The sequence below is a fragment of the Puma concolor genome, chromosome C2 (assembly GCF_028749965.1).
Source record: "Puma concolor isolate L17-30 chromosome C2, mPumCon1.1.hap2, whole genome shotgun sequence".
NCBI classification, from domain to species: domain Eukaryota; kingdom Metazoa; phylum Chordata; class Mammalia; order Carnivora; family Felidae; genus Puma; species Puma concolor.
This window is the reverse complement of record NC_141675.1, coordinates 155336818-155364663: the sequence shown is the minus strand read 5'-3', so window position 1 is coordinate 155364663 and position 27846 is coordinate 155336818. Positions and strand designations below refer to the sequence as shown.

General features: G+C 45.9%; 1 protein-coding gene across 1 annotated transcript in view; it reads left to right on the top strand.

Moving 5' to 3' along the window:
* Positions 1-27846, top strand: part of DSCAM (DS cell adhesion molecule) — a 759677-nt gene that overhangs the window by 140292 nt on the left and 591539 nt on the right. The window contains exon 3 of the mRNA XM_086676008.1: positions 7458-7604. Coding sequence (XP_086532134.1) covers positions 7458-7604 — 147 coding nt within the window. The remainder of the gene's footprint in view (positions 1-7457; positions 7605-27846) is intronic.

Below are 27846 nucleotides of genomic sequence, written 5' to 3'. Positions count from 1 at the left end.
TTATTTGTAATAGCCCAAAATGGGTCAAAGCCCATCAACAGATGACTGAGTAAACAAGTTGTGTTTCAACCATAAAATGGGGTGAAAAGGAATGTATTACAGAGCTCCCCCACCTTATCCACGGGGGATGTGTTCCAAGATGCCCAGTGGATGCCTGAAACCACGGATAGTAACAAAGTCTACGTATACTGTGTGTTTTCCTATACGTACATTTCTGTGATAAAGTTTAATTTATAAATGATGCCCAGTCCGAGATGAACAACAAAAGTGATAAAACGGAATGATTAAAACAATGTGCCGTGATAAAAGCTATGTGAATATGGTCTCTCCCTCAAAATGTCTTATTATAGTGTCCTCCCCCTTCTTGTGACGTGAGATGATAAAGTGCCTCTGAGGTGACATGAAATGGGGTGAGTGAAGTACGCATCGTGATGTAGCCTTCGGCTTACCGTTGACCTTCTGATGATACGTCAGAAAGGGGGATCATGTGCTTCCAGACCTCGGTTGACCGAAGGTAACTGAAGCCATGAAGAAAAGGAAAACCACAGATGAGGGGCGGAGTGCTGTGTTGGTAAACACAGCAACAGGGGAGGAATCTCAAAATATCTATACTGAGTGAAAGAAGCCAGATACAAATGTATGCACTGTATGACTCCATTTATATAAAACTCTAAAATGTGTCACCTAGTCTGTAATTATGGAAAACACACCAGTGGCAGCCTGTGAAGGGGGGGTGGGTGGGGAGGGAGGGTTTGCAAAGAGAACAAGCGAACTTTTCGGGTGATGGGTCTGTTCCTTATCTTGGTTGTGGTGGTGACCTCATAGGTGTATACATACGTCAAAACTTGTCAGTAAACATGCTGTTTTATCGTATCCCAATTTTATATGGATCAGGTTGTTTTAAGACAAAGCAAGTACTAGTATCTGGCTGACCTATTCACCTGAGAGAGTTGCCTTGATGTTAATAGAATAACAGTAGCTGATAGGGACTGCACGTTTGGTGGGCACCTCCGTGCTTCTCTGCCCAGCCCGCAGGAAGCCTCTTAAGTATCTCTTGGCATCCACGTGACTCAAAAAAGTCTTGAGCCTCTGGTGACAGGTGATTGTCCTGAGGGAGAGCAGCCAACCAGTCTGGTTCATTGGTTTCTCTGCTTTCTGATTTTGAAATTGAAGTCCTGAGAGAGTGTCCATCTATCCTCAGGACGCTTGGGGACCTTCAGGTGGGTGGGGCACCTTACATCCTCCATGGGAACCAGAAAGCCAGAGGAAGCCTGTCTGTGGAAGAGGAGAAGGGTGAAGCCAGAATCAAAGAGGAAGAGGTTGAGGTGCCCTTCCCAGAGCCCACTTGCAGGTTCCAAAGCAGTCATGTCTTCAAAGGTGTCTTCTCTTTGAGCCTAAGGTAGTTCAGATCAGCTCCCCTTGCCAGCGATCAGAGAGATCAGTGAATAAAACGGTTGTGTGCTAGACATTGTGCCAAGCACTTGAAGACATTCTCTCTTTCATTTTGTTTTTTAATTTTTAAAAAATGTTTTATTTATTTTTGAGAGAGCACGAGCAGGAGTGGGGGAGGGACAGAGTGGGGGGGACAGAAGATCGAAAGCAGGCTCTGCACTGACAGCAGCGAGCCCAGGGAGGGGCTCAAACTCACAAACTGTGAAATCATGACCTGAGCCGATGCTGGACGCTTCACCGACTGAGCCCCCCATGTGCCCGGCCATTCTCTATTTTAATTGGCACGACCAGGCAAGGTAGATAGTATTTCCATTTTCAGGTGAAGGGAAGGAGGTCTCTGTGGGCTTGTTGTTGGTTGTTCTTAGGAATTGCGGTTGGGAAGTCAGTTTAGCTAAGAGGTACGGGGCCAGTCCTCACAGTTTCTGGAATGTTCCCTGCTCATATCACCTTCAGTCCTCTCTCTTTCCTCTCCACCTCTGCATCTTCCTGTCCTTCGGGGCCAGCTCAAGTGCCTCCTTCCCCACCAGCTACTCACAAGCTCCATGGTTCACTCCTTCCCTAGATCATTATTACCTGTTGTGACTCTCACCTGTGCCCTCATCTCTGTTTTCTTCTAGTTCTGCCACCTGAACTTGCCTTCTTCAGCTAATTGTTCCATAGATGTTAGGATCTCCGTAGTCCCTGAGACCGTGCTTGACATGAGGGTGTGTTCAAGATGTAATTGTTTGAGGCAGATCTCTTAATTTATTAAGTAACCAGCTACAAAATACAATAGAACAAAAACCAATTTCTATAAAACTAGTGTGGCTTGAGGTCATGTTGTGCCTCAGATTACCATTTTCCAAACAGGAAAGATGGACATCAACCCTCCTCCTGGCCCTAAGTCTTCTGGTGTTCCCGAGAAACCCACATGGGCATTTGTTAGTGGTTTATCACTTTGGACGGAGAAATCAAAGGGGTAGAAACAGTCTGAATCCAACCCATCAGGGGAGGAAGGCCACCCAGACCTACCTTCCCCCCCGCAGTGCCCAATTCTTCACTTTCCCCTCACTCACCTCCACCTCATCGTCCCCCATTGTAGGTGGGTCCTACAAATGCATGCCATCGCCCCATTGCTCCATGGATAGAGTCTGGATCAGGACCAACCTCATGGGATGGGAGCAGTGCAGTCACATAGGGCCCAGTGCTGAGAAGGTCCCAGAGCTTAGGGTTAAACTTCTCCCATTGCCATCTTGAAACATTTAATGCTTTTATCTTTCTGTGTTTAGTAAGTGAAGTGTGATAGGGCACTGGAATGTGCTCTGGGAGCTTGGGGCCTCGGCTCTTACATGGTCCTGCCTCATGTCGCCTCCCCCAGAAGGGATCTCAACAGTCCACTCACCAGTTTCTGGGTGCCCAGACCCCCCCACTTAGCCTCTACCTCCCTAACCGCACTATGTCCACTGCTGCCCCTCTGATCTCTGGTGCCCTGGCCCTGCCTGGCCTCTGCTCCCTGTCCCTGTCCCTGTCCAGCAGCCACTGCCCCCTTCCCCCCTGGCCGGGGCCCGGGTGGGGTGTGGGTAGGAGTGGGTGCAGACACTCCCAAGTGGGGTGTGGCAGAAGCCACCCTTCCCCCAGCCAGCATGGAGGCTGCAATCTCTTAGAGGTCACCTGATCGCTCCGGGTTGAGGCAATGGAGACGGGAGATTGTCTTTCCCATCCCCGGCTGGGGCTTCGCACTTCTGCCCAGACACTGGCAGAAGGGAGCCCTGCAGCTGGTGGGCTGTGTGTGCCCAGTGAAGTGTGGCCCAGATCACCTGTGGAGGCCTGCACCTGCTTAGTGCCTCAGTGGTTGTTCTGTGCCCCAGGCAGTGCGTCATCGAGCAGCGAATGAAAAACACCGTGGCAGGGTGAGAGAAAGACCACAGGAAAAAAGAGCAAGTTTTCCAGTTTTAGGATCCTTATGGCACTTTTCCCCTCCTTGGTAAATAAGAGGTTCTGGATATTCAATTTGCCCTGGGCCCCACAAATTAGGTGCTTGGCCTGACTTGCTTAAATTTAGTTTCATGGTAGACTGTGAAAAGAGACTGTTCCTTGTTTACTAACACTTAGGTTTGAAAGGGCCTTTCCATTTGGAGGGATGACAGCTAACAGGGAGGGGCGGGTCCTACAAAGGCACACCAGCTGTGTGATCTCTGCTCACTATATACGCCTGATTTTCCCCCAAAGCCACGTCACTGCAGATTGTCTCTTCTGATCCCTTTTTCCGCGTTAGATCTCAATGGCAAGATTTCAGAGCTGGTAAGTTTGACTAAGGCGGACTCCCGTCAGTAGCCCTGGAGTCAGATCCCCTGGCTCTGCGTGCTGGTTGCTGAGAACCCACACAGACAGGCTTCAGAAGACTGTTCGTGCCCCGGACCCACTTCACACACAAACAGAGTGGGAAGTGCCTGAGAATGCCTTGCCCTGGGACCAGTCCCAAGCCAGGGACAGACTGCTCTAAGGATAAAGTCCCAGCTCCTGGCACGGGATGATGGAGCTCTGAGGCGGGACTCACGTTCACAGCTCCTCTCGGATCAGGTGGAGGCTGGGACTGCCCTGAAGTCACACTCTGGCTTAGCTGCCCGCCCTGCCCTGTGCTCCTTCCCCAACCTCTCCCTGGTTCTCCGGGGATCCTGTCTACGATCAGCCGCTTTCACCCAGCTCCTGTCTGCTCTGGGGAGAGCCCAGCTTAGGACCCAGGGTGCGAGACCTAGGTCACACTATTTTGTGATGCAAATGTCAGTCGTGTTTAAAATAACACTTAGTGTTTGCCTGGATCATACTCTTGCAGCCTGGTCTCTGTTCCCATAATTAGTTGTAGTGAGGCCTAGGTTTACCCAAGTATCCTGGGAGGCTCGCTGTGACCTTGGGAGACTTGAATTGTAATATGAGACGTATATCCTGATCGATAGTAGTGTTGGCCTCTTAAGCTGTGGGGGCCTCAGGAGTAAACAGTTTTACTCACAAGGGGGAGATCTATCGTGAAAACCTGGGTCGCTTTTTAAAAATAATAGGTAATGACTACAGAATCAAATGTAGAATATGTGTATATTCTACAATAGGGTTAGAAGTGTGGGTGGTGGGCATTGAGGAGGGCACTTGTTGGGATGAGCACTGGGTCTTGTATGGAAGCGATGAACCACGAGAATCTACCCCCCAAAACCAAGAGCGCACTGTGCACACTATATGTTAGCCAATTGGACCATAATTTATATTAAAAAAGAAAGAAAGAAATTACATCATTAAAAAAAGAAGTACATGTAAAAGGGAAGCCCTGTTACGTCTATGTATTCATTCTCCAAGCATTTTTTGAGTACCGACTGTATGCCAAACATTGTTAAAAGTTCTACAGTAATTTTTTGAAAGGCCCCATGCGTGGTCTGTCTTTGCAGAAGGAAGAATCTAGTGAGGGAATGGGGCGTTTCCTTTGACGTCTGTTCTCTCTGAGCTGGGTGGGGTGCGGTGCACCCAGTTTGTAGCCCTGATTCAAGGAGATCTGGGCTCTTTGGGGCTGGCTTGGGGGATGGAAGGAACAAAAGTCCCAGACATTTTTTTTTTTTTAATTTTTTTTTTCAACGTTTTTTATTTTTATTTTTGGGACAGAGAGAGACAGAGCATGAACGGGGGAGGGGCAGAGAGAGAGGGAGACACAGAATTGGAAACAGGCTCCAGGCTCCGAGCCATCAGCCCAGAGCCTGACGCGGGGCTCGAGCTCACGGACCGCGAGATCGTGACCGGGCTGAAGTTGGACGCTTAACCGACTGCGCCACCCAGGCGCCCCAAAAGTCCCAGACATTTGACCCTGGCTCACGGGAGGCCAGCGGGAAGCTGTGTGTGAGGCCCGGACTAAGGGGTTCCGAGGCTGCAGGACTTTGGGTACAAACAGGGCAAGTCCCTAGTTGGTCACTGTATGTTTGTGGTTCCGGTGACCAGGCCTAGTGCGTGGCCGCAGGCCTTTTAGGAAGGCACTTCTTCTGTCTCCCTATGGGCACCTTCCCTTGTCCCTGCTCTTCCTGGCTGGGACAGAGAGAGAGGCACCCTGTTTTTGATTTGCATTACAAATTCCTCCACCTGAGCCATTTATGTGCGTGAAGTGGGGTTCACAGGAAGTGTGGGGAGCCGAAGTGATTTTATGGCTTGTAGCAAACATCCTACAAACACACAGACTTGCATTGGACTCCTACACTTCGCTCAGGTGGCCTTGTCCCTGTGCCGAGGGACTCTGCGGCTCTTGGCCATGTTGTCCGGTCCCTCCCTCTTCTCTTCTCAACCCCTTTCTCTCTTCTGTCTTCTTCTCTCCACCACTCCCAAATTCTCGTTCATTGATGACTTTGGTTACTTTGCCTCTTTGTCACCTCTTTCTGTCCTATGACTGTAGACCTCCACTCTCCCCAGAGTTTCATTTATCGAGGTATTTTCCGGCACAAAGTGAGCTCCTGCCCCTGTGTGTGATCATGATGTTTCTGAGGCCAGGCCCTTGGTCACCCTGAGCTGGTGCCCAGTGGACTTTTTTGCAAGAGGTGTCGAATTGCCCCCTGGCACATCGCACGGGACCGCGATGGAGTGCAGGGATGGGGGTCTCAGAAAAGTCCCAAAGCTCTGAAAATCTCTCTGGTTTGAGACAGGAATGAACAAATTCTCCAGGTCGGGAAAATAATAAATACTGATATTACCAGTGGGGTTTGGGGAGCAATACTCTGAGTAGTGGCATACTCTAATACTAAAATGCGTATCACAGAACCAGTGCCAGTCTTAAAGATCATTCTCCTTGAGCATTCACCTAGGCCTATTAAGAGATTCCCCTTTAGAAACTCATTCCTATTTTTGTCGGTATGCCAATTTCTTTAAAAGTTAATTTCATGGCCGGTTTTCTTGGCACACATTTGGCCAGTAGATGACTAAAAACATCAAGAGAGCCAGTTAGATGATGAGATAGTAAGCTGTCTCTGGGGCTGTTGGAGAAAACCAGAGACTTCTGAAATTCAGACTTTGAGAATCTTCCTGTCCCAACCCCCTCATTTTAAGTCTGAGGAAAATAAAGGTCTGCAGAAGTGAGGCTTGCTTCCGTATTTATCAAGCTGGGGTGAGGCACAGCTGGGATTAGAGCACTGATTTCTCCTTATCCGGGAGGCAGAGGCCTCCCCCCACATCAGGCGATGGCGTGACTCCAGTTCTGGCTGTTGGTCCACGTAGCCTCACCCAACCTGCTTGTGGCTGGTGCCCTTCTGAGTGCGGCATCCACATTAACGGACTGAGTCATTATGCTTGCCCTCGTGGTAGGTGTCTTGTCATCAAAATCCCCATTATGTGGAGGGTTAGGGCACTCACTGTGCACGTGGCTGGGCTTGGGTGTGAACCCAGTCAGGTGGACTTGAAGGGCGGGCAAAGGGTCCCACTGCCACCCCACCTCTAACCCAGACATCTGGCTCATGGATGTCTCCTCTGAAGGTTTTCCGGGTGCTCCTAAGGTGCTTGGGCAGAGGCTTCCTCATCAGCCTCCTTCCCGAAGCCACGGGAAGTGGAATAATTGTGTCCAAAACTGCCTTGCAGCTGGCACAAGAGATTACTTATGAGGAGTTATTTTAATCGTCAGATAGTCTTTAAGAATTCTCAGGAGAGGTTGCCTTTCTTGATTTTTTTAACCCCTTCTTCTTTATAGTCAGAAAATTCTTCCCTCGTCCTCAAAGGACACGGAGAGCAGTGTCTTATGATCGTGGCTCCTTGAAGAAGCTACTTCTCCCTTCCAGGTGTATGTAAGGGGGCAGATGAGCTGTTTCTAGATACGCTCTTGCCCTTTGGAAAATACATTTGTCCAGGGAATGAAAGTTTTCAAGACACGAACTGCAGGTTTCTCTAATTTATTTTGCAATAGCTGTAGTCGATGCAATCACTACATGTAAGCAACCATGTGTATATTCGAATGAGGTTATCCCAGAATGAGCCCCTGCCAAGGTCTTACCAACGGTCCTCTCCTTGCCTTCCAGTTTTACGGGAGCCCTATACAGTCCGTGTGGAGGACCAGAAAACCATGAGAGGCAATGTTGCGGTCTTCAAGTGCATTATCCCCTCCTCGGTGGAGGCGTACGTCACCGTGGTCTCATGGGAGAAAGACACCGTGGTACTCATCTCAGGTAGGCTGGGCGTGTCCGGGGCGCAGGGCGCCGGGCTCACCTTCTCAGTGCCCGTTTCAGGTATTGAATTGGGTCTCTGGCTATGTGTCCATCGTAGCCAAGAATTGGCCTGCGTCTGGTTGATGCTGTTTGATGATTGCGTGACATCAGTGCTTTCTATCGGTTTCCCGACTCGATACAGACACTCCTCAGTGAACTGACTGATGGATGGGTAGAAATGAGTTACTGTGCGTACCACTGTCATGTTATTCTCTGAGGCAGTTTTGGCTTATATCTGCTGCTGAAAACAGGGCAGTATGGTTATCGCATCTGGGAGAGTCATCAGTAATATGCTTAGGACTGATAGCCTCCAACTATAATCTGGAAAACAGAAGCTCTGGTTTCGAATGTTGTGACCCTTTCAAATGCCTTGAGAGCTGTGTGATGTCTCTGACCTCTTTATTGAAGATTCTACTCAGAATATATATTCAGCACTGAGATATATATATATATATATGTATATATATGAAATATATAACATAGTATTATTATATGTATAATTTATTATATTAAATATTTATTATTTAAATTTTAATTGATTAATTAATTATTTTAATTTATTATTTAATTATTTTAATTTATTATTTAAAAATTATATATATAATTATATAAAATTTATATATATACCTTATATATATATATATATATATATATATATATATAATATATATAAAATACATAATTTATTGGTTTTTTTCCGGAACCTGGAAGTGACACAACTGAAATTTTAGTTTCTAAGAGGTGCTAGTTCTTTTCTCATGGTTTTTAAGTAGATTTCTTGCCCCCCTTGCTGCTTAGCTGGAAAGGCCCTATGGGCGGTACCCACGTTTCCTGTTTTGCTCGTCTTTGTAGAGTAAGTGACTGTGGGCTGGTCTTGGAGAAGAGCGATGATGAGTACAGTACCAAGTCAGCTAAAGCTGATTATAAATGCTTGCTTTCCTCTGTATGTCTGTGTGGATGCGTGTCCACATGTGCACACACATGTCTTATGCAACTCTTGAATACCACCAAAATGTTGCCCGTTTACAGAGATAGGAAATTAGAACTCAGTTCTCATGGTGACCCTGCATTTATGCTTTTCAGCTTTTTGGTTTTCTAGACAGTATAGGTTACTAGTCAGGGACCATTAAAAAAAAACCAGACAAACCACAAAACCATTAGAAAGTCCAAACCAAAAATTAAATCTTTGGTCTTTAAAGTACGTCCAGTAAACTATCACGTAATTGATGTTTTCAGGTTTTCTTAACATGCTCAGCTCAGACTCCCTCTAACTTCAGTGAACATTAAATGTCTAAACGACCATGATTTAACTTAAAGTATTGAAAAAATAGTAGGCTTAATGACTGAAATATAATTACACGTAGTCAGAATGGACTCACCTGTGCACTTTTATTTGTTGTGGTGTTTTTTAAAAAAAATTATTTATTTGTGTTAAGCAATCCCTGCACCCAACGTGGAGCTCCAGCTCAGGGCCCCAAGATGAAGGGTCGCATGTGCTCCGGCTGGAGCCAGACAGGTGCCCCCTATTTGTTGTTTTTGGTGAATGGTCTTACTGGCTTCTGTTTAGAGGTCATTTTAGTTTCTGAATGGCAGATGGAGAGATTTGATGACAAGTCCATCTGGCTGAGCCCAAGGCCAGAGTGGAAGGGCATTCACATGCACATGTTGAGGGCTGGTGGGCTCACTGAGGGGGACAATGCAGGACGGTATTTGTAGTCTCTCACACTCAGGGGCCTGGGCTGAGGGAGGTGCGGCCGTCATAGAACAGCCATGGGACAACTTCTGGGGTTTGCCGTGGAGGGGGAGGGAACAGGGGAGGATTACAAATGGATTTTTACTTGAGGAAACATATGTCATGTCTGTGATTATTTGATTGGCCAAAGCCAGTCACATGACCTGTCTGACTTGAGTGAGACGTGCCCAGGAGAGAACGACTGGAGATCTGAGTGGGAGATAGAAATATCTACCAAGGTTTTGTATACCTGTTGATATAGACATCTATATCGATAGGTATGTTTTATATGTTTGTAATACAGGTTATATATTAATATTTATCAATTTATTATTAAATATATTAATACTGTATATTAAATAATTATATGTTATATATAAATTCTATACCATATATAAATATATGTGAAATGAAATATATTTAAAATATATTAATATTTATTAATTTATTATTACATACATAACATTAATAAATAATAATACAGGTTATACATTAAAAATGTAATGTGTACATTCTTATGTTTCCTAGGCATCTTTTTTTTTTTTAACGTTGATTCATTTTTGAGAGACAGAGAGAGACAGAACATGAGCAGGGGAAGGGGCAGAGAGAGAGGGAGACACAGAATCGGAAGCAGGCTCCAGGCTCCGAGCGGTCAGCACAGAGCCCAACACGGGGCTCGAACTCACGAACTGAGAGATCATGACCTGAGCTGAAGTCGGGCGCTCAACCGACTGAGCCACCCGGGCACCCCCCTTGGCATCTTTAATTAGCGGTTTACCCATGCAAATTTCATCTTTTTGCAATCTATGTGAATAGACTTGTTTTCTTCAAACATGAACCTAATTAAATTAAAGGAATTTTATATCTGGCGAGCGGGAGAGGGTGCTGATATGCAAACCCAAAGCTGGTGTCTTCCTAACAGGAACTGATGACACTCTTGTCTCCTCAGTCATGCCTTAGAGCTTTATCCTTTGGCAAAATTTTGAAAACAATGTGTACCATGGATAAGCACTTGGCCTTTTTTTTTTCCACAAAAGTATCCACAAAAACCAATATAGTATAGGCTTTTATCTCACCAAGGAATACTTCAGTAGCAAGTTTTTGTTGGTTTATAAGCTAGCCATTTCATCAAACACGAGGTATTCCCAAGATGCTCAGTGTGGTTCCCGTGGCGTGTGTGTGTGTGTGTGTATGTGTGTGTACGTTTGTATACAGAGAAAGAGATGGGGAGACAAAGACACAGAAACAGAGAGACTGAGACACGCACAGAAAGAGAGTGAGTTAGAGCTGTTTTCATTCTCAAGGAGTTTAACCTGAGAACAGGGCCCCAATGCAGTGTTATGACCTGTAAATAGAAGTCTGGAAGTTAACCTTGTAATGTAACTGGTGCACCTGCTCCCAGAGCCTGGCCCCCACCCAGTGAGGCTGTCACAAATGCCCAGGGAAGGAAGTCACGAAGCCACTGAAGATGACAAAATGGTTAAAAGCATTGGGGATCTTAATCAATAAGCGGGTTTTGGGTGATTTTGGTGGAGAAGGATTACATTTCTTGCTGGTGGCCAGGTCCCCGCGTGAGGCAGGGCACAGGTAACCACACGTAGGAGGCAGGGAGGCTCAGAAGCTGAGCCTGGGGCCTCCCTCCTCCGGGCAGCAGTGGGGGCAGCCTCACACAGCACCGGGGCTCACACAGTCCCAGGGACTCAGGGGCTTTTCTGAGTGAACTCTCAGCTCCAGCAAAGGCATCCCAGATCGTGTGCACGGTAGATGGTCTGCAAAATGTTAATTTGTCTGTGATTTGTAAATAAACCGATAACCCCGGTGGTCCCTTGCTGATCTGGTTTAGGTTTGGTGGTTGGCAGGGGCGGTCACCCGCCTCAGTCTTCCCCGGATTCTGAGACAGCCCAGCCTACGGTGAGTCTGGCTGGGAAATTTGTCGCAGGGGACATGCCTCCTCCGTACACGTCGCTTCCTTTGGTGGAAGAAGGCAGTGAGCCAAATCTGCCGTGAAAAGGAGCCTGTGTGCATGTCTGCCTCAGCGGGTAGAGTGGGAAGAGAAGACCGGCTGTGGGCTGATCCCAGAAAGCCGGAGCTCCCGCAGGTCACCGAGGGCCTGGCCGCTGTCCCCGCGTGTGCACATGGTGCTAGTGAAAGGAAGCTGCCTGTTCTCCGGGTCCCTGCTGTCCTCCCACCGGTCTGTGGGTGCCACCACTCAGCCTCTCGAGTCCAGAGCACCCCGGGGAGAGGCCAGAGCGCCAGGCCTGCTCCTGGTCCGTGAGTGTCAGGCTTATGCACACGTTCTAGGCCAGGGGTGTTTGGAAATCCAGTAAGGTAAGTGGGTGTCTGTCGCCTAGGAAATCCTTCCAGTGAAAAACATATTTAAATATTCGTGTGTTCCTATAAAAAGAAAGGGCACGTCTTCCTAGTTTTTGCTCTTTAGTTTGGTTGAGCAGGTCGGTGACTGGGCTATGTTCTTCCAGGGGTGAGAGGCACCAGTCATGTCTGTCTGGGTTTCGGCGTGAGCTGCATGGTCTCATTAGCTTACTGCACATAAAGTCATCATTGATTTTTTCCGGGGGAGGTTTCAGTTGGCCTGACTCTAGTCTCAGGCATCAAGCAGTGCCTCTCTGGCAGATGAGGTCATTAGATCACCCCTAGTACGAGCATAAATGAGTGCATTTATTCTAAATGATCTTTGGAAAGAATCGTCCAGTGGTCTTGTTATGGGCTACATGTTCATGTCCCCTTAAAGTTTGTGAGTTGAGGTCCCAGCCTCCAGTGTGATGGTATTTGGAGGTGGAGCCTTTGGAGAAAATTAGAGTTAGAGGGGGTCGTGGGAGTGGGGCCCCCGTGATGGGATTTGTGTCCCTAAAAGAAGAGACACCAGAGCCCTCCCTCTCCACCAGAGGAGGGCAGTGAGCAGGTGGCCGTCTGTATCCCAGAGGAGGGCTCTTAACAGAACTTGACTGTTCAGGCAGCCTGAACTTGGACTTCCAGCCTCCCAAACTGTGAGAGATAAAAGACTGGTGTTTAAGCCCCCCACTCTATGGCCTTTATTTTTTAATTTGTTTTTTTTTTTTTTTGCTTGTTTATTTATTTTGAGAGAGAGAGTGAATGCATACATGTGCAAATGGGGGAAGGGCAGAGAGAGAGAGAGAGAGAGAGAGAGAGAGAGGGAATCCCAAGCAGGCTCTGAGCTGGCAGTGTAGAGCCCGATGCAGGATTTGAACTCACAAGCTTTGAGATCATGACCTGAGCTGAAACCCAAGAGCTGGACACTTAACTGGCTGAGCCACCCAGGTGCCCTGTGGTATTTTTTTTTAATAGCAGCCGAAGCTGAAAAGACAGGCTGAGAAGTAAGAGCCCCAAAACTCCCCCCCGGGGAAGGAGGGGCACATAATGTCTGATGCTGCTGTGCTCTCTGCTTTGCTGTCTCCCCGGGCTGTCACCCGGCCGCAGGATAGCACTTGGTTGACCTTCACTCTCGTACTCTGGCAGATGGATGATAGGAACCGGGGAATGTGTGGTGGGAGGGCATCTCAGGGACAGGCACACCCTGTGCATCTAGTGTCCTCCGTTAACCCCGTGGATCCCGATGGGGCGCCTTCTTACCTAACGAAAATGAGCCCGGAAGAACAAGAGCGATGATGTCCATAATCATTTTCGAACATCCTTATCACCTCCTCTGAGTGCAGACGAGAGCCTTTTAAATATCAGAATATTAATATGGCCCAATGAAAACATAGTAGGGTGGATGGCGGTGTGCCTGGGGAGGTACGGCTGATGTGGAGATAGGGAAGACGCCGTCCCGGCAAAGAACAATATCGGCGATTTTATATTTGGGTTTCACTCAGTGGCCCGTTGTGAGTTTCTTCCCGATTAGGGAGGCTGGCGACGAGCGAGCCCAGTATTCTGTGTCTGTTTCCTCTGATAAAATTCTGAGAGTCTCACTGGGGGTTTAGCTACATTAACATCAAAGACACAGCCCAAGGGTAACCGGATTTGGAAAATGGAAAAAGTGAACATTTTACTATTCCCAGAGATCTGCCTCCCTCTTTAGCACTGGCCCAATTTTCCGTTAGGATATTTCCCATCTGAACACCTCTATTACTGATGACTCAAGGAGAATTTTATCTCCGAGGATCAATGAGTTCAAGTCCACGGGTGATTATCTTTTTCCTGTATTTTGGGTAAAAGTGAACAATTTTCTGCCCACATTAAATATCAAAGCCCCAGCACTTGACATGAAACACTCACTGTAGTTTACGAATGCTGTGTTTGGGTCTGGTTGTCGTAGATAAGGCAGGATCTGGGCTTGAAGACCCCCCCCCCCCTCCATGGTGATGACTTCTGCTCCCAGGGAGCTGTGGGTACAGGTTACGGTGCTGTGTGTGGGGTGAGCTTGGTGACAGGCAAAGAGGTAGACACCACAGGAACGCGTGCCTTCGGCGTTTCTGCCTGGGGAGGTGTGGAAGGTTTCACCAAAGAGGTGGCCATCTGAGAAAATGGTGGTTTGCATCTTAGGGTGAGGAAAGCAGTTGCATCGTAGGTAGAGTGACCCCAGTTAGGCCGGGTTTTTCAAGTTTCAGCAAACTTAAACTAAGAGAAGATTTGAGGTGCCCTGTTCCCTTTTGGAGTTGGGGGCATAGCTGCTGGGGGCAGGGAGGGCTGCGATGTGGCTGGTTGTCTCTGTATTTGTGCCCCCCCCCACCCCCCCGGCTATAAGAGAGTCCATGTTCCCGCCTTCGAAGGCACTTATAGTTTAATTTTACTCCTGGTCGCTGGGCATTTTCAAGGCAATGTCTGCAAAGCTGCTCAGGTTGCCGTGGTGATAAGACCCAGTTCTGCCCTCAAGGTGCTTATGAGTAAAGGGAATGAGATCAGCATCAAAATGATTTCAGGGACCTAAATCACCCATCGTCACCTGAAAGCCCCGTCTTTGATTCTAAAAGTACTAGGATGTTGCAGGAACAAAAAGAAGCATTAATTTAACATTCACTGAAAAAGACATTTTTAGGACCAAATGGAAGCTGTTAAAGGGGCATTTTCCTTTCTTTCTTCTTTACTTCCACTCATCCCTCTGTCTGTCCATCCTTCTGTCTCTCTGTCCATCCATCCATCCATCCATCCTTCTGTGTATTCATCCATCCATCTATTCGTCTGTCCATCATTTATCTATCTATCTATCTATCTATCTATCTATCTATCTATCTATCTATCTATCTAATCTATCTAGATTCTAGATTTCTGGCAAGTCAGAACCTCATTAAAAACACTGGAAATTATTCTTAGCACAGGAGGGATACAGCAGACTAGAATTGGAAAGGTGGAGACATGTCATATTTTCACTGCGCCGTGTTTTGGGAGAGTATGACAACTAAAAACTGGGCAGGTGCACAGGAAGCGGGGAGGGACCTGGTCTCATTCCTTTTTAAAGCCATTAATTGGTTACACTTCTGCCATGTTAAGTCTATTCTCACGAAGTAAGTTTTTGCATGTTATTCCATCGCCACCTGAAAGTGATTCACCACAGGGCTGTTTACAATGCAGAGCAAACTCCACCTGATGCTGGGAATGACAGGTATGTTAGATGAGCTGCTCGAGTCTGCCATTCCAGAAACAACCCACCAGTGGGATCTTGAAAGAGCCAGAGTAAACAGAAGGTCTACTAAGTGTGAGCCTTCAGAGAGACGACACATTCCTCATTCTCAAAATTAGAAATTGTATTGAAGATTATAGCTTGAAGCGAACAAAAAAAATATGTTTTTGACTTTTGAACTTCTGAGACAAGTAGACACATGGCTAAAGACTTGTTAACGTAATATTTAAAAAATATTTATATTGGAGTATAAAAAATATTTATACTGGAGCATCTCAGTGTGTGTGTGTGTGTGTGTGTGTGTGTGTGTGTGTGTGTGTGTAGAAAACACACCTTCTGCCATGAAGGTATTGGGTCAGCCTAACATGCGCCTTGGTTTCCTACCAAGGATCACCAGAGGAATATGGCCTCACCGCTGTGATGTATTACAGTGAGAGGGTGCAGAATGAGACCAGCAAAGGGAAAAGGTGTGTGGGGACAGGTCTGGAGGAAACCAGGCAAAAGCTTCCAGCACTTTTCTCCTCATGGAGTCGTATAGGACACACTTAATCCCGGCAGCAGGGACTAATGACGGCAAATGTAAAGTACTGTCTCCCGAGCATTTTAGAGATGCATTAGAGGTTCAGTGTCCAAGGATTTTCCTGGAGGCTGGTCACGTGGGCACCCTCTGACTGGCATGTCCCAAAATTCCAGACTCCCAGAAGGAGAGCAGGTGTTCTGGTGTTCAGTAAACCATATTGTTTGTATACTTTAGGCACAGGAAGGTGGTGGGGACTCTCCTGAAATTCCAGTTCCTAGACATCGGCCAAGAGGCAGCCTCACAAGCAGGCTTGTCTAATGAAGCCAGCTCTAGACGTTCCACGTTGACTCCTTTCTGTACAGGGCTGTTTTCTCAGAGATGGCGGCTCAGTCAGTCCACTCAATCACGTTCTGAATGTGCCCAGCATCAAATGGGCAGGTTCAAAAAGCAGGTTCCAGGCTCTGAGCTGTCAGCACAGAGCCCCACGCGGGACTTAAACTCATGAACCACAAGATCATGACCTGAGCCATCCAGGCGCCCCTGCTCAGTCCATAGTTTAAAGGTTTTATCACCTCATATCCATATCGCTGCCGTCTTTAGGCAGATGTCACCCCAGTTTTTTAAATATCCCCAAACACATTGACCCAGATTTTCCCCTTGCCTCCACCTAAATGTAAATGTAGTTTCATTTTGTCTTCTGCTAACAGGGGCCTTCTGCCTGCTCTCTCTATGATGTTGGGTTCTTTCTAGATAGGAGAAACAGATGGTCAGCCAAGTCAGTCAGTTCTAATTTGGACCCAAGTGCATTTTCTTCTGGTCTTTTGTTCATCTGTGAGATTTTATTTCAGGAACACTGAAGAGAACAACAGGATCATTTGCAAAATAATATCAGGCAGTGATGGCAATAATACGGCCATCGTTATCATCAAGCTAAAATCAGACGTCATGAATCGAAATATGTTGAGGCAGTGCGCCATTCTGTAAGAAAACAGGATTCGCAATTTATAGATGTAATTTTTGACTCAGAATAAGAGATGAGGGTGAATTCAAGGTCAGGACCTGAGTTAAGTATAGATTATATTGTATGGGGCTTTTGGTGCTTCTTCCTGTGTGCTAGGTTAACCCAAGTGCAGGAAAGTCACTCCCTAGGTGGTTTGGTGGCGGGAACTCCAGAAAGCCACCGGGCAGAGTCACAAGGCCTGTCAGCCCTTTGTGACTTCGCTTCTGGGCAGATGAGACAGGACAGCACATCTCCCAGCAGCCTAGACTCCCTCTCTCCTCAGTAACCCCATGACCAGTAGAATCCCCAGTCAAGATGGTTGCCACCATTTTATTTTCTCTTCTCCAGCCTTGGGAGAAGCCAGAGGCCAGGTACCCTGACCGTTTGCGCCAGTTTTCACTGGCCCTTCATCGTTTCCCAAGATTTGGGGGTATTTCTGTTGCTTGCTTGTACGTTACGGACAGTGGGTTTCCCAAGCTTCTCCTCGGGAGTCTGAAAATTTCCACTCCTAGCCCCTCACGGATCTGTTCTCCAGTCCTCAAGAGGTAGTCACTTTCTACTTCTGGAGCCTGAGCCCTGCTCCTCCTACCTCAAACGTTGTCTTCGTGTTTCCCTGTCACAGGAAGACACAGACAGACACAGACTCTCCTGTCCTCTCTGATCCCCCACGTGTGCTGCTGTCAGGATGCCTCTTGCTTGTCTCGGACCTTCTCCTCTGGGACCTCTGCCATCACCTCTTTGGTGATTATCATATTTCTTTTTTTTTTAATTTTTTTTATTAAAATTCTTTTTATTTTTATTTTATTTATTTTTGAGAGAGAGACAGAGTGTGAGCAGGGGAGGAGCAGAGAGAGAGGGAGACACAGAATCTGAAGCAGGCTCCAGACCCCAAGCTGTCAGCACAGAGCCCGACGCGGGGCTCGAACTCACGAACCGTGAGATCATGACCCAAGCCAAAGTTGGATGCTCAACCGACTGAGCCACCCAGGCACCCCTGATTATCGTATTTCTTATGACACCGATGCTCAGCGGTTATCGCAACTTTCACGTTACTGTTTCCATTCATACTTTTTTTCCCCTCTTGGAAAGCTTATTGAAAGGAGAGTCTGAACCCCCTACTCTTCCTAATCTCGTGTGGTCTGGGCTCTACCACTTGCATGGTACTGAAACTTAACATTTTCAAGGTCACCCATGACTTCTAGTATCACGTGCCAAGGGCAAGTTCTGACTTCCTTGAAGAATCTGTGCCCTTGACCTTCTTCCTCCTTTGGTTGCCCTCCTTTGGTTGGCGAACTACCGTACCCTGTCCTGATTGACTTCGTCCATATTTCTACATTATCTCTTTCCTTATCTTTTCTTCCTTGCTCAGAAGTGTAAATAGACGCCCAAAATCAGTCGTTACGCCCTCTCCTTTCAATCTCCACTTTCTTTACTGGTCATTTCATTTCTTTCCCAGGGCTTCATCCACCACGTCTGTGTAGATGACCCTAACCGTGGAACTGTCTTCTCTCCTGGGCTTGCTTATTCCCCACTGTCTGCTCCCCTCCTGCCACCTCTAACAGAGCGTAACTAAAGTGGAATTGAGTATTTCTTCCAACCAGTAATTCATTTTGCCTTTGAATTACTTTCTTTTCTTTTCTTTTTTTTTTTTTTTCTCCAGATTGTACCTATTAGGCTCCAAAGTATCACAAACTAGGTGATAAACAACACACATTAAAATAACAGAAATGTGTTCTATCACAACTCTAGAGACTGGAAATACAGGGTCAAAATGTCAGCAGGGCTATGCCCTCTCTGAAGGCTCTGGGGAACAATCCATTCTGCGCATTTCTCCCAGCTTCTGGTAGCCGAGGTGGTCCTTTGGGTTCCTCACCTTATAGATGCATCACTACAATCTCTGCCTCTCTTGTCACAGCGCCTCTGTCCTGTGTGTGTGCCTCTGTGTCCCTTCTCTTCTTATAAGGACACCAGTCAGATTGGATTAAGGGCCCACCCTCTTCCAGGATGATCTCATCTTAACTAATTACATTTACGATGACCCGATTTCCAAATAAGGTCGTATTTTGAGGTTCCGGGAAGGACGTGACCTTTGGGAGGAGGCTCTTCAGCCCACGAACAAATCCTTCTGATTCCTTTTGACCCCCTCTCACACCTATTTTCCATCTTTTTATCTCCTGCTTGACAACTGACGGATGTACATTAAATGAGATCATTAAATGAAAATAACTTGGAAAGGAAGGAAACCACAAGCAGAGAGTTTCAGGGACAAGTACCCACACCTGAGTGAGTGTTCCTGTGCTGGCCTCTTTGCCCTGCCCAGCCGGGCTCGAATGCCAGCTGGTAGCCACACCATCAGCTGTATGTGGCCCGCCCTGGTGTCAGACTGGGCCGGGGGCCAGGATGGGGACAGAATCAAGATGTTCCAGAGCCAAGACACCAGGGACTGTAGGCAAACTGCTTGATTTGTATTTTCAGATCATGCTGTGGACTGAAAGGTGCCCCCACGCTCAGTAGCCCTAAGCCCTTATAGGGTTTCTAGTTACCAAATAAGGTTAAATGAGGTCCTAAAGGTTGGGCTCTCATTCAACAGGACTGTGGCCTTATGAAAAGAGGGAGGAAGACATGTGACCACACAGTGAGAAGCAAAGAGAGCTCTCACCAGACACTGATCATGCTGGCACCCCAATCTCTGACTTCCAGGCTCCAGAACTGTGAGAAGTACATTCCTGTTGTGTAAGCCCCTCAGTCTATGGGATTTCGTTACGGCAGCCTGAGCTAATACAGATAATATGCATATCAACTCACTTTCTCAGTCTAATTCTGCAACTTCTGAATGTCACGTGTCACCTTGCTCCCTACCCAGCTTTCTTTGTTGTACAGACACATGAGTAAATAACGTATATGAAGCAGTCTGATGATAAAATGAGCTCTCACCCTTTTGATGAATGATTCTATTTTCAGGTGTGGTGTTTTTTTTTTGGGGGGGTGGAGAAATTTAAAGTCCAGGCTTCCCTCCTCTAAGGGGAAAGGGGGACATTTATGACTGGAAAAATGAATGATAAATTTCCCAAGTGACTAGTCATCTGAAAACTTATACGCAATATAAAATGTCCCATGCGAGTGAAATCATATGGTATTTGTTCTATGCCTGAAACCAGCATAACATTGTGTGTCAACTAAAATAAAAAAATTGAAAAAAAAATTTCCCCCCAAAGAACCCCAGATTCAAAAGTCAGTCCCCAAGTAACTGTATTCTTATTGGATAAGCAATCATTTAGGATTGAAACATCTACAACTAAGCCTGGTTTGCATTGACTGTGCTATGTCTATGTGTGGGGAACTGATGAGAATATTTACAGAATGTTTTAGTCTGTTTAGTTTCTGGAAATAGAATGATGATGCACACTATTGAGTGTCCAGAATTGGGCTTTTCAAAGAACTGAAGATCTCCAGTGCATGTTGCTCTGCGTGAGCATAGTCAAGATGTTCTCTGTAGAGAAGCTAATAAGCAAGTACAATAAAGAAGCAGATATAGACTGTTTTTAAAATCTCTGGTTGGGTCACATGCTCTTCCAGGAAAGGTTTCAGGCTACTGTTCACCTTTCATTTTGCCAACAGTCTGTGTGAGGTCTTGGATTTGAACTTAGAGAGACCTGGCTGTGGGTCCTAACTTCATAGCTGTGAGGGATTTAACAGTTAATTACTTCTCTGTGGAATTGGACTCAGTGTTTTTATAAAGATTAGAGATGCCAGGGGATGTGCTCCATGAGTTATAGATATCTGACCAATTCTTGGTTTCTAGCTGTGCATTTGTCTTTTTAGTCTAAAGGCAAGAGGGTTGACCCTCAAGCTGATGTCTAGGTCCATGTTCCCAACCCATCATAGACCACACTGTGACCTTGGGCTAATCATATAACTTTCCTGTGCCTCAGTTTCCTCGATTGTAAAATGACAGCAACAATAATAACTACATCAGAAGATTGTTGTAATGATTAAATGAGTGAATATGCATAAAGTAGAAATTACAGAAATAGAAATAATTCTATTTAAGAAGAGTTACTAAAATGCCAGGTGTGCTGAATGATGAAATCCTGTAATGTCAACATTAAGGTGCTAGAATGCTACTGAACTAATCTGTTGTATTTTATCAAAGTAAACACACTTCCTTTATTAAATGTTTACTATTTTTTTTCTTTTAGAGAGAGACAGAAAGTGCGAGCAGTGGGGGGAGGGGCAGAGGGCGAGAGCAAGAATCTTAAGCAGACTCCAGGCTCCGTGTGGAGCCTGACGTGGGCTCAGTCCCACGACACTGGGATCATGATCTGAGCCAAAATCAAGAGTCGGACACTCAATCACTGAGCCACCCAGGCGCCCCAAATGCTTACTTTTCTTAAACAGAGATCAGATGATGTAAAATGAGCAATACATTAGAAAAAAGGCTCTTACTTTTTGCCTTACCCCGGAAGTAAATCAGAAGACGTGTTTGAAGGGGCGCCTGGGTGGCTTAGTCGGTTGAGCGTCCGACTTCGGCTCAGGTCACGATCTCACGGTTCGTGAGTTCGAGCCCCGCGTTGGGCTCTGTGCTCACAGCTCAGAGCCTGGAGCCTGCTTCTGCTTCTGTGTCTCCCTCTCTCTCTGCCCCTAACCCACTCGCATTCTGTCTCTGTCTCTCTCAAAAAATAAAGAAACATTAAAAAATTTTTTTAAGATAAAAAGAAGACATGTTTGAGGAGAAGTTTGAAGTTACATCGAAGCATTTGCAACACTTTTGGGTCAGTAAGTAACTGACGATGTATGTTAGGTTCTATAGAACAGCTCCAACTGTCCCCGTAGGTGGTGTCAGCAGCCCCCACTTCCCAGGTGAGAACACTGAGGCAGGCACACAGTCCTTGATGCTCTCACCCAGGGTCTCCCCTTGCAATTTTTCCTTTCTAGAAAGTAGAGATTCTGCCTTCTGAGAAGTCTTCCGGTTTTTTTACAGCACCCAAGTGTGTAAGCGTCGACAAAAATTGTCACTTGAATGACAAACAACTTGTAACAGCTGTAACTTGAGCGTAGGGACTTACTTAAATAAGAAAAACATTTTCAAATATGGTATGATTCTGGATAGTTGACACATCTAGGACATTTCATGTGGTTTGGGGACAATATGCTTAATGTTTTTTGAAACAGTATCCTGCAACTAAAAAAAAAATCCAAATGGAGGAAATTGCCTAGGATAAAAATAATTTTCTTAATTTCAATTTTATTTAAAATCATCCCTTCCCACTGGCCCCCAGTATAACATTAGGATGCCTGGCAGACCATAGTAGCTTGATTGATATTTATTGAACGAATGTTGAATGAGCAAATGCTCCATCGAAATTGTGGTATTTTCTTTCAAATTAGTCGTAATGCTTTAAGAAGTGTTTTACTTTCCTGTATATTTTTCCTACTACTCTGAAGCACAGTTTCACATCAACTTGTCCTCCCGTGCAAAGTGTCTGGGCCGGCCAAATCCCAGGCAACATGCGCTCTCACAGCCGACTTTTCACCAAATGATGCTGTTGTAAGGGAAACAGATAGTCCAGAATCCTCAGTATTTATTAGTCCCAAAGCAAAAGCGATCGCCCGTTATTTTCACGAAATGATTTTATCTTTATAACCCCACAGTTTTATGCTGTGACGTTTGTTAAAATACGGCACTGAGTAATGGACAATGGAGACCCTTACACGCCAAGATCTCTAGAGGCATTTTAGAACATTTCTGAAGGTACCAGGCCCACAGTCAAGCCATTCTTCCTTACATCCTTACTTATTTCTCTAAAGGGAGGCACGCACATGTGCACACACACACACACACGCACACACACGCGTGCGCACACACATACACACACACACACAGACACCTTCAGTAAACACAGCCAACTCTTCCGTATGGCTTTTGCATGTGGGGATGCTTGTTTCAAACATGGATCGGCGTGCTTCACCAATTTATGACGCTGTGTCTGAGAATGATAGATTTCTGTGTAGCGGACAGTCAGAGTATCTTCCTGATGCAGACGGTGGAGCCCAGGAAGGGTCCCCTGGCAGGGAATGGCGGCTGCCTCACTGGCGGGCTCCCCCGTGTGCGTTGGGGTGAGGGTGGGGATATTGCCTAGAGCATCAGTCCTCTCTGTCACAGGATCAGATGTCGTGTTGGAAAATTATTTCATGGGGGAAGGAGGAGTCACCTGGGCTCTGGATGGCAAAGTGGGGGCTCAAACCTGGGATTTTTTTTTTTTTTTTGGTGTGGTTGTTTTACACTAGTAACTTAAATATCTTCTGTTAATTTCATTTAAGTACTTACTGTACGTAAGGCATTGCTTTTAAAGTTGCCGTTTGGAATGATGTGACCTGCGTAAGAGGCACACAGGCAAGAAAGAGGTACCTGCTCAGGATTTATTTCAAGTCAGTGTGTTTACTGTAGTAAAGGCGTTGGCCTTGCCAGCACGTCTTTGGAACTGTTGATTGAAAAACAGTTCATGGAAAACTGTGAATTTTACATTTCTGAGGGGTGCTTGGGTGGCTCTCAGCCGGTTGAGCATCTAGCTCTTGATTTGGGCTGAGGTCATGGTCCCAGGGTCCTGGGATCCAGCCCCGCATCAGGCTCTGTGCTGAGTGTGGAGCCTGCTTGAGATTCTCATTCTCTCTCTCTCTCTCCCTCCCCCCCTTCCCCCCCCCCCCCCCCCCCGCTCCTCTCCCCTGCTCACATGTTCTGTCTCTCAATTAATGGGTGGTTGGTTGGGCGTCCAACTTCAGCTCAGGTCATGATCTCGCAGTTCGTGGGTTCGGGCCCTGTGTTGGGCTCTGTGCTGGCAGCTCAGAGCCTGGAGCCTACTTCGGATTCTGTGTCTCCTCTCTCTGTTCCTCCCCTGCTCACGCTCTGTCTCTCTCTCTTTCTCTCTCAAAAATAAATAAAGATTTAAAAAAAATAAAAAAAATTTAAATTCTGAGTTTCTGAGTTTTATTTCAATATCCAATATTTAAAACGCATTTTGATGCAAACAAGAAGTTACATATCTGGGGATGTGGGTCGTTTCTAAACTCTAAATATATTCCTTTAGAGGTAGAAATGTTCTTAGCTCAACGTTTCTAGACTTTTTTGGATCAGGACCAGCTGAGGAAGTAATGCGAACTATAGAACAGTGGATCCCCAGGAAACACATACGCACCCAAACCCGCACGAATTCTAGGCCTTTTCTGCTTTGCTTCATTCAACCTTGCAACTCATCTACACCCTCAGCTACCCTCACCCAGACTAACTGGGTGTTCATCCAGGTGACGCCTCCTGATAGGTATGTTGAGTAGTGCTTTTTTTTTTCTTTTTTTAGCGACGTTTGACCTTGAAATCTTAAGCCTCATCCTTTTTCTGCCCTCTTTTTTGCCCTCGTTCCTTCAGCTCCCTCGGTTAGGCGTACATTTCCTCTGCTTCTGTGCCCATCGCCTTGTACCAGTGGTTTTCAATACAATAGTTCGTGTACCGGGAAAAGTGAGAGGCTTTTATAAAAAGCCTTCATCAAGTCATTTTCAAACTACAGATGATTAGGAAAGAAAGGCCATACTGAGTCTCCCCCTCCCTAATTAGATGGTGAAATTTTTAGTTCTTGGCATTGTTATCTGTTTGAATCGAAACCCTATCATTGAGAAAGCCAAAATGAACTCGAAACCGAGGAGGGCCATTTCCCAAAAGGGAATGCAGCCAGACTTGAACCCTCCGTGGAAAGCCAAAGCACACGCCATCTGGACGCATGTGACACGTGTCTACGGCTCCGGTTTCCGAGTTTCAAGTAATTGGTTCTTTAAAAAAATTTTTCTAGATTTCAGGAGTTAAAAAGAAATTGTCTATATTGCAAATACCCACCATGAATAATCAAATGTGGAAGAGAAGTGTGTCTCAGCTTTGTAGATATTCTTTTTTTTATTTCAAAATTTTTTTTAACGTTTATTTATTTTTGAGACAGAGAGAGACAGAGCATGAATGGGGGAGGGTCAGAGAGAGGGACACGCAGAATCTGAAACAGGCTCCAGGCTCCGAGCTGTCAGCACAGAGTCCAACACGGGGCTCGAGCTCACGGACCGCGAGATCGTGACCTGAGCCGAAGTCGGCCGCTCAACCGACTGAGCCACCCAGGCGCCCCTGTAGATATTCTTTAAATGACCCGCACACGTTATCCAGGTCCTCCAAACTTTGCATCGTCTTTATTTCCTGTCACTCTGTGTCCCAATCTGTGTCCCAGTCATGTCCCTCTTTTGCTGAATTTTCCTCAGTCTCCTGCCACTAAGTGGGGAGAAAATCTACCAATACATGTTTCAGCTCTTTCCTCTTCTGCTGAATTCTGTGCTGTCCCATCCATCAGCCAGGGAAGGAAGCCTGAGCACCCGCTTGCTGGCTGTGCCTTCAGTGACTCTCCAGCAAAATGTTTCTACAGAACTCTGAAGTCAATTTTATGTGCGAGATGCTCAGGACCTCTGATTTCCTTGGGGCCTGATGAGTGATTTTCATTGGTCTCCTTGTGTAATTTATTTATGGTCCTCAACACGTGAACCCGGGTTTATTTTCCCGAATCCCTTGCTCTTTGTTTACTGGATTTGATTCATTGCTACAAAAGGTGAATTCGTGTATGTTCCTCTCTTCCTTATCAAAACTACCAAAGTCTTTATTTTATTTTATTTATTCTTAAATTTTTAAAATGTTTGTTTATTTTTGAGAGAGAGAGAGAGAGAGAGAGAGAGAAAGCACGCGACCATGAATGGGGAAGGGGCAGAGAGAGAGGGGGACGCAGAATCGCAAGCAGTCTCCGGGCTCCGAGCTGTCAGCACAGAACCCGACGACGCGGGGCTCAAATTTGTGAACCGTGCGATCATGACCCAAGCCAAAGTCGGACACTTAACCAACTGAGCCCCCCAGACACCCCCCCAAAGTCTTTGTTTTAAATGTCTTTAATTTTATGTTGAGATTTTTAAGAAGAAATCCTTTGTAGATGGTGAGGGCATGCATAATTACCGTCTTTCAAGGAAAAGTGATGAATCCGGACAACCCATTTTCTGTACTTAACACATACACGGAGTATACATTCATCACTGATGATCTCAAATTTTATACCTGTTTGCTGTACACGGGAAAAATATACATCCATAGTTGCCTTGGTTTAGAATCTAAGATTGGGTTACTTCTTAGTAGTGGGGGCTGTTGATTTATAGATGTTTTATATGTACCCTTGTGAGCTAGTTACTCAGAAGTAGAATTGGAAGTCCTGTGGATGTGCGATTTAGGGGAGTTCTGTTTTGGAGGGTCATTAAATGGTGACGGCATCAGTGTCGATGTTCTTAAACGCCGTGTGCAACAGTAGGATATCCAAGGTGGTGGGATTCTGCACCCACGTAAAGGTTCAGCAAATTCTTTGTGTACATAAGGTTATTAGGTGAGATGTAAAATCCAATTTTGCAGAGAAGTGTATTTGTTTGTTAATAACCATCATACGCAACCAGAATTCAAAGCAAGTTAGGACGTACTTTTTCCTTTAATGTAGATTTGGCTCGTTTATCTCCCGTCTCATATCCTTTTCTAAAAGAGGGGGGACAGAAACTATAAATTACGGGCAGTCACTTGCACTCAGGTATTGGAATGGGTGTCCTGGACCGGGGCATGCACGCCAGGTGGAAATGAGAGAAAAACACAAGAAGTTAACCATAGGTATATGCTTCGTCCTGCTCGCCCACATTCTCCCTGACAGCCGCATGATTCATTCAAAGGTTTATTGATTTTTTTCTTTTCTGCTGACCTGCTTTGTTGACAGGTGTGTGTGGATCACAGCGATTTGACAGGCCAGAAGTGTGCTACCCCATTAGTCCCTGTGGTCTGGGAGAAATATTTTATACCTAGTAGTCCTCATCCACAGTAAGAGAGAGATCCATTAACACACCTTCTTCCTATGAATTCATGTCATGAGTTCAGAGATGGCAGCCTGAAACCAGAAGCAGCTAGAATTACTTGTTAGAGTGAATGTGCAAGGTGTAGATGAGTGTGTGTGTGTGTGAGTGTGTGTGTGAGTGTGTACGTGTATGTTTATGTATGACTATAGGATGGTTTGAGAGCTGTGGCTTTCTCACTCTTAGCAACAAACATTAGCCAATATTTCGTTCTTTAAAAATACCTTTTTGGGGACCCTGGGTGGCTCAGTTAGTAAAGCATCCGACTGCGGCTCAGGTCGTGATCTCGCAGTCCGTGAGTTCGAGCCCCGCGTCGGGCTCTGTGCTGACAGCTCTGAGCCTGGAGCCTGCTTCGGATTCTGCGTCTCCCTCTCTCTCTGCTCCTCCTCCCCCACTCATGCTCTGTCTCTCTATCAAAAATAAATAAGCATTAAAAAAAAGAAACCTTTTTGATACGTGGGATTGGCTTCAAATTAACCCAGTGCGTGTGGGAGATGGGGGCTGGATGCGGCAGGAGGGGATCATTGCTGAAATGGGTGACAGATATATGGACGTTCCTTATGGTCATATTTATCTTTTGTGTATGTTTAAAATACACTCTAAAGAGAAGCTGAGGGAAAAGCACCTGGGTAACAACCCTAAGACTTTTTATTTGAACCTTCTGAGTACACGGTTACACATGAACTATTGGCACATCATCAAGCCAGAAGTCGGCAGATTATGAATGTCATATTTTAAAAATTAATGATACATTAAGTGCAGTGTTGTATTCCTGCTGGTTATGAGCTCTGAAATTCTGGGACACCACTAGAACCATAAAAAGAATGTCCTTTAAAATTAGTGATGCTTCTCCAAGTTGAGAGTGTTCCTTCTCAGTTAATGAGATGGGATATTTTCGACCAGCATCTCCTAAGCTGTGTCCATGGAGAGGTTGAGAGCATAGAAAACGTTCATGGATTCTGGGCTTAAAAAAATTCGGGAAGAATGTATTAAACAATAGGACCATGGCTCTTTATGATAGGACCATGCACTGTGAATCCTAAGTGATCATGGCAATTTTTATTTTTATTTACTTTTATCTTCTAAGACCATCTATGATATTCCTTAGAATACGGTTTGGGAAACAGTATGTTGGAATTTAAGGCCACTAAAGCTGATCTGTATAAAAGTGTTCCTTTAGGGGTGCCTGGGTGGCTCAGTGGGTTAAGCATCCGACTTCTGCTCAGGTCATGATCTCGCGGTCCGTGAGTTCAAGCCCCGCGTCGGGCTCTGTGCTGACAGCTCAGAGCCTGGAGCCTCCTTCAGATTCAGTGTCTCCCTCTTTCTCTGCCCCTCCCCTGTTCATGCTCTGTCTCTCTCTCTCTCTCTCTCTCTCAAAAATAAACATTTAAAAAAAGTGTTCCT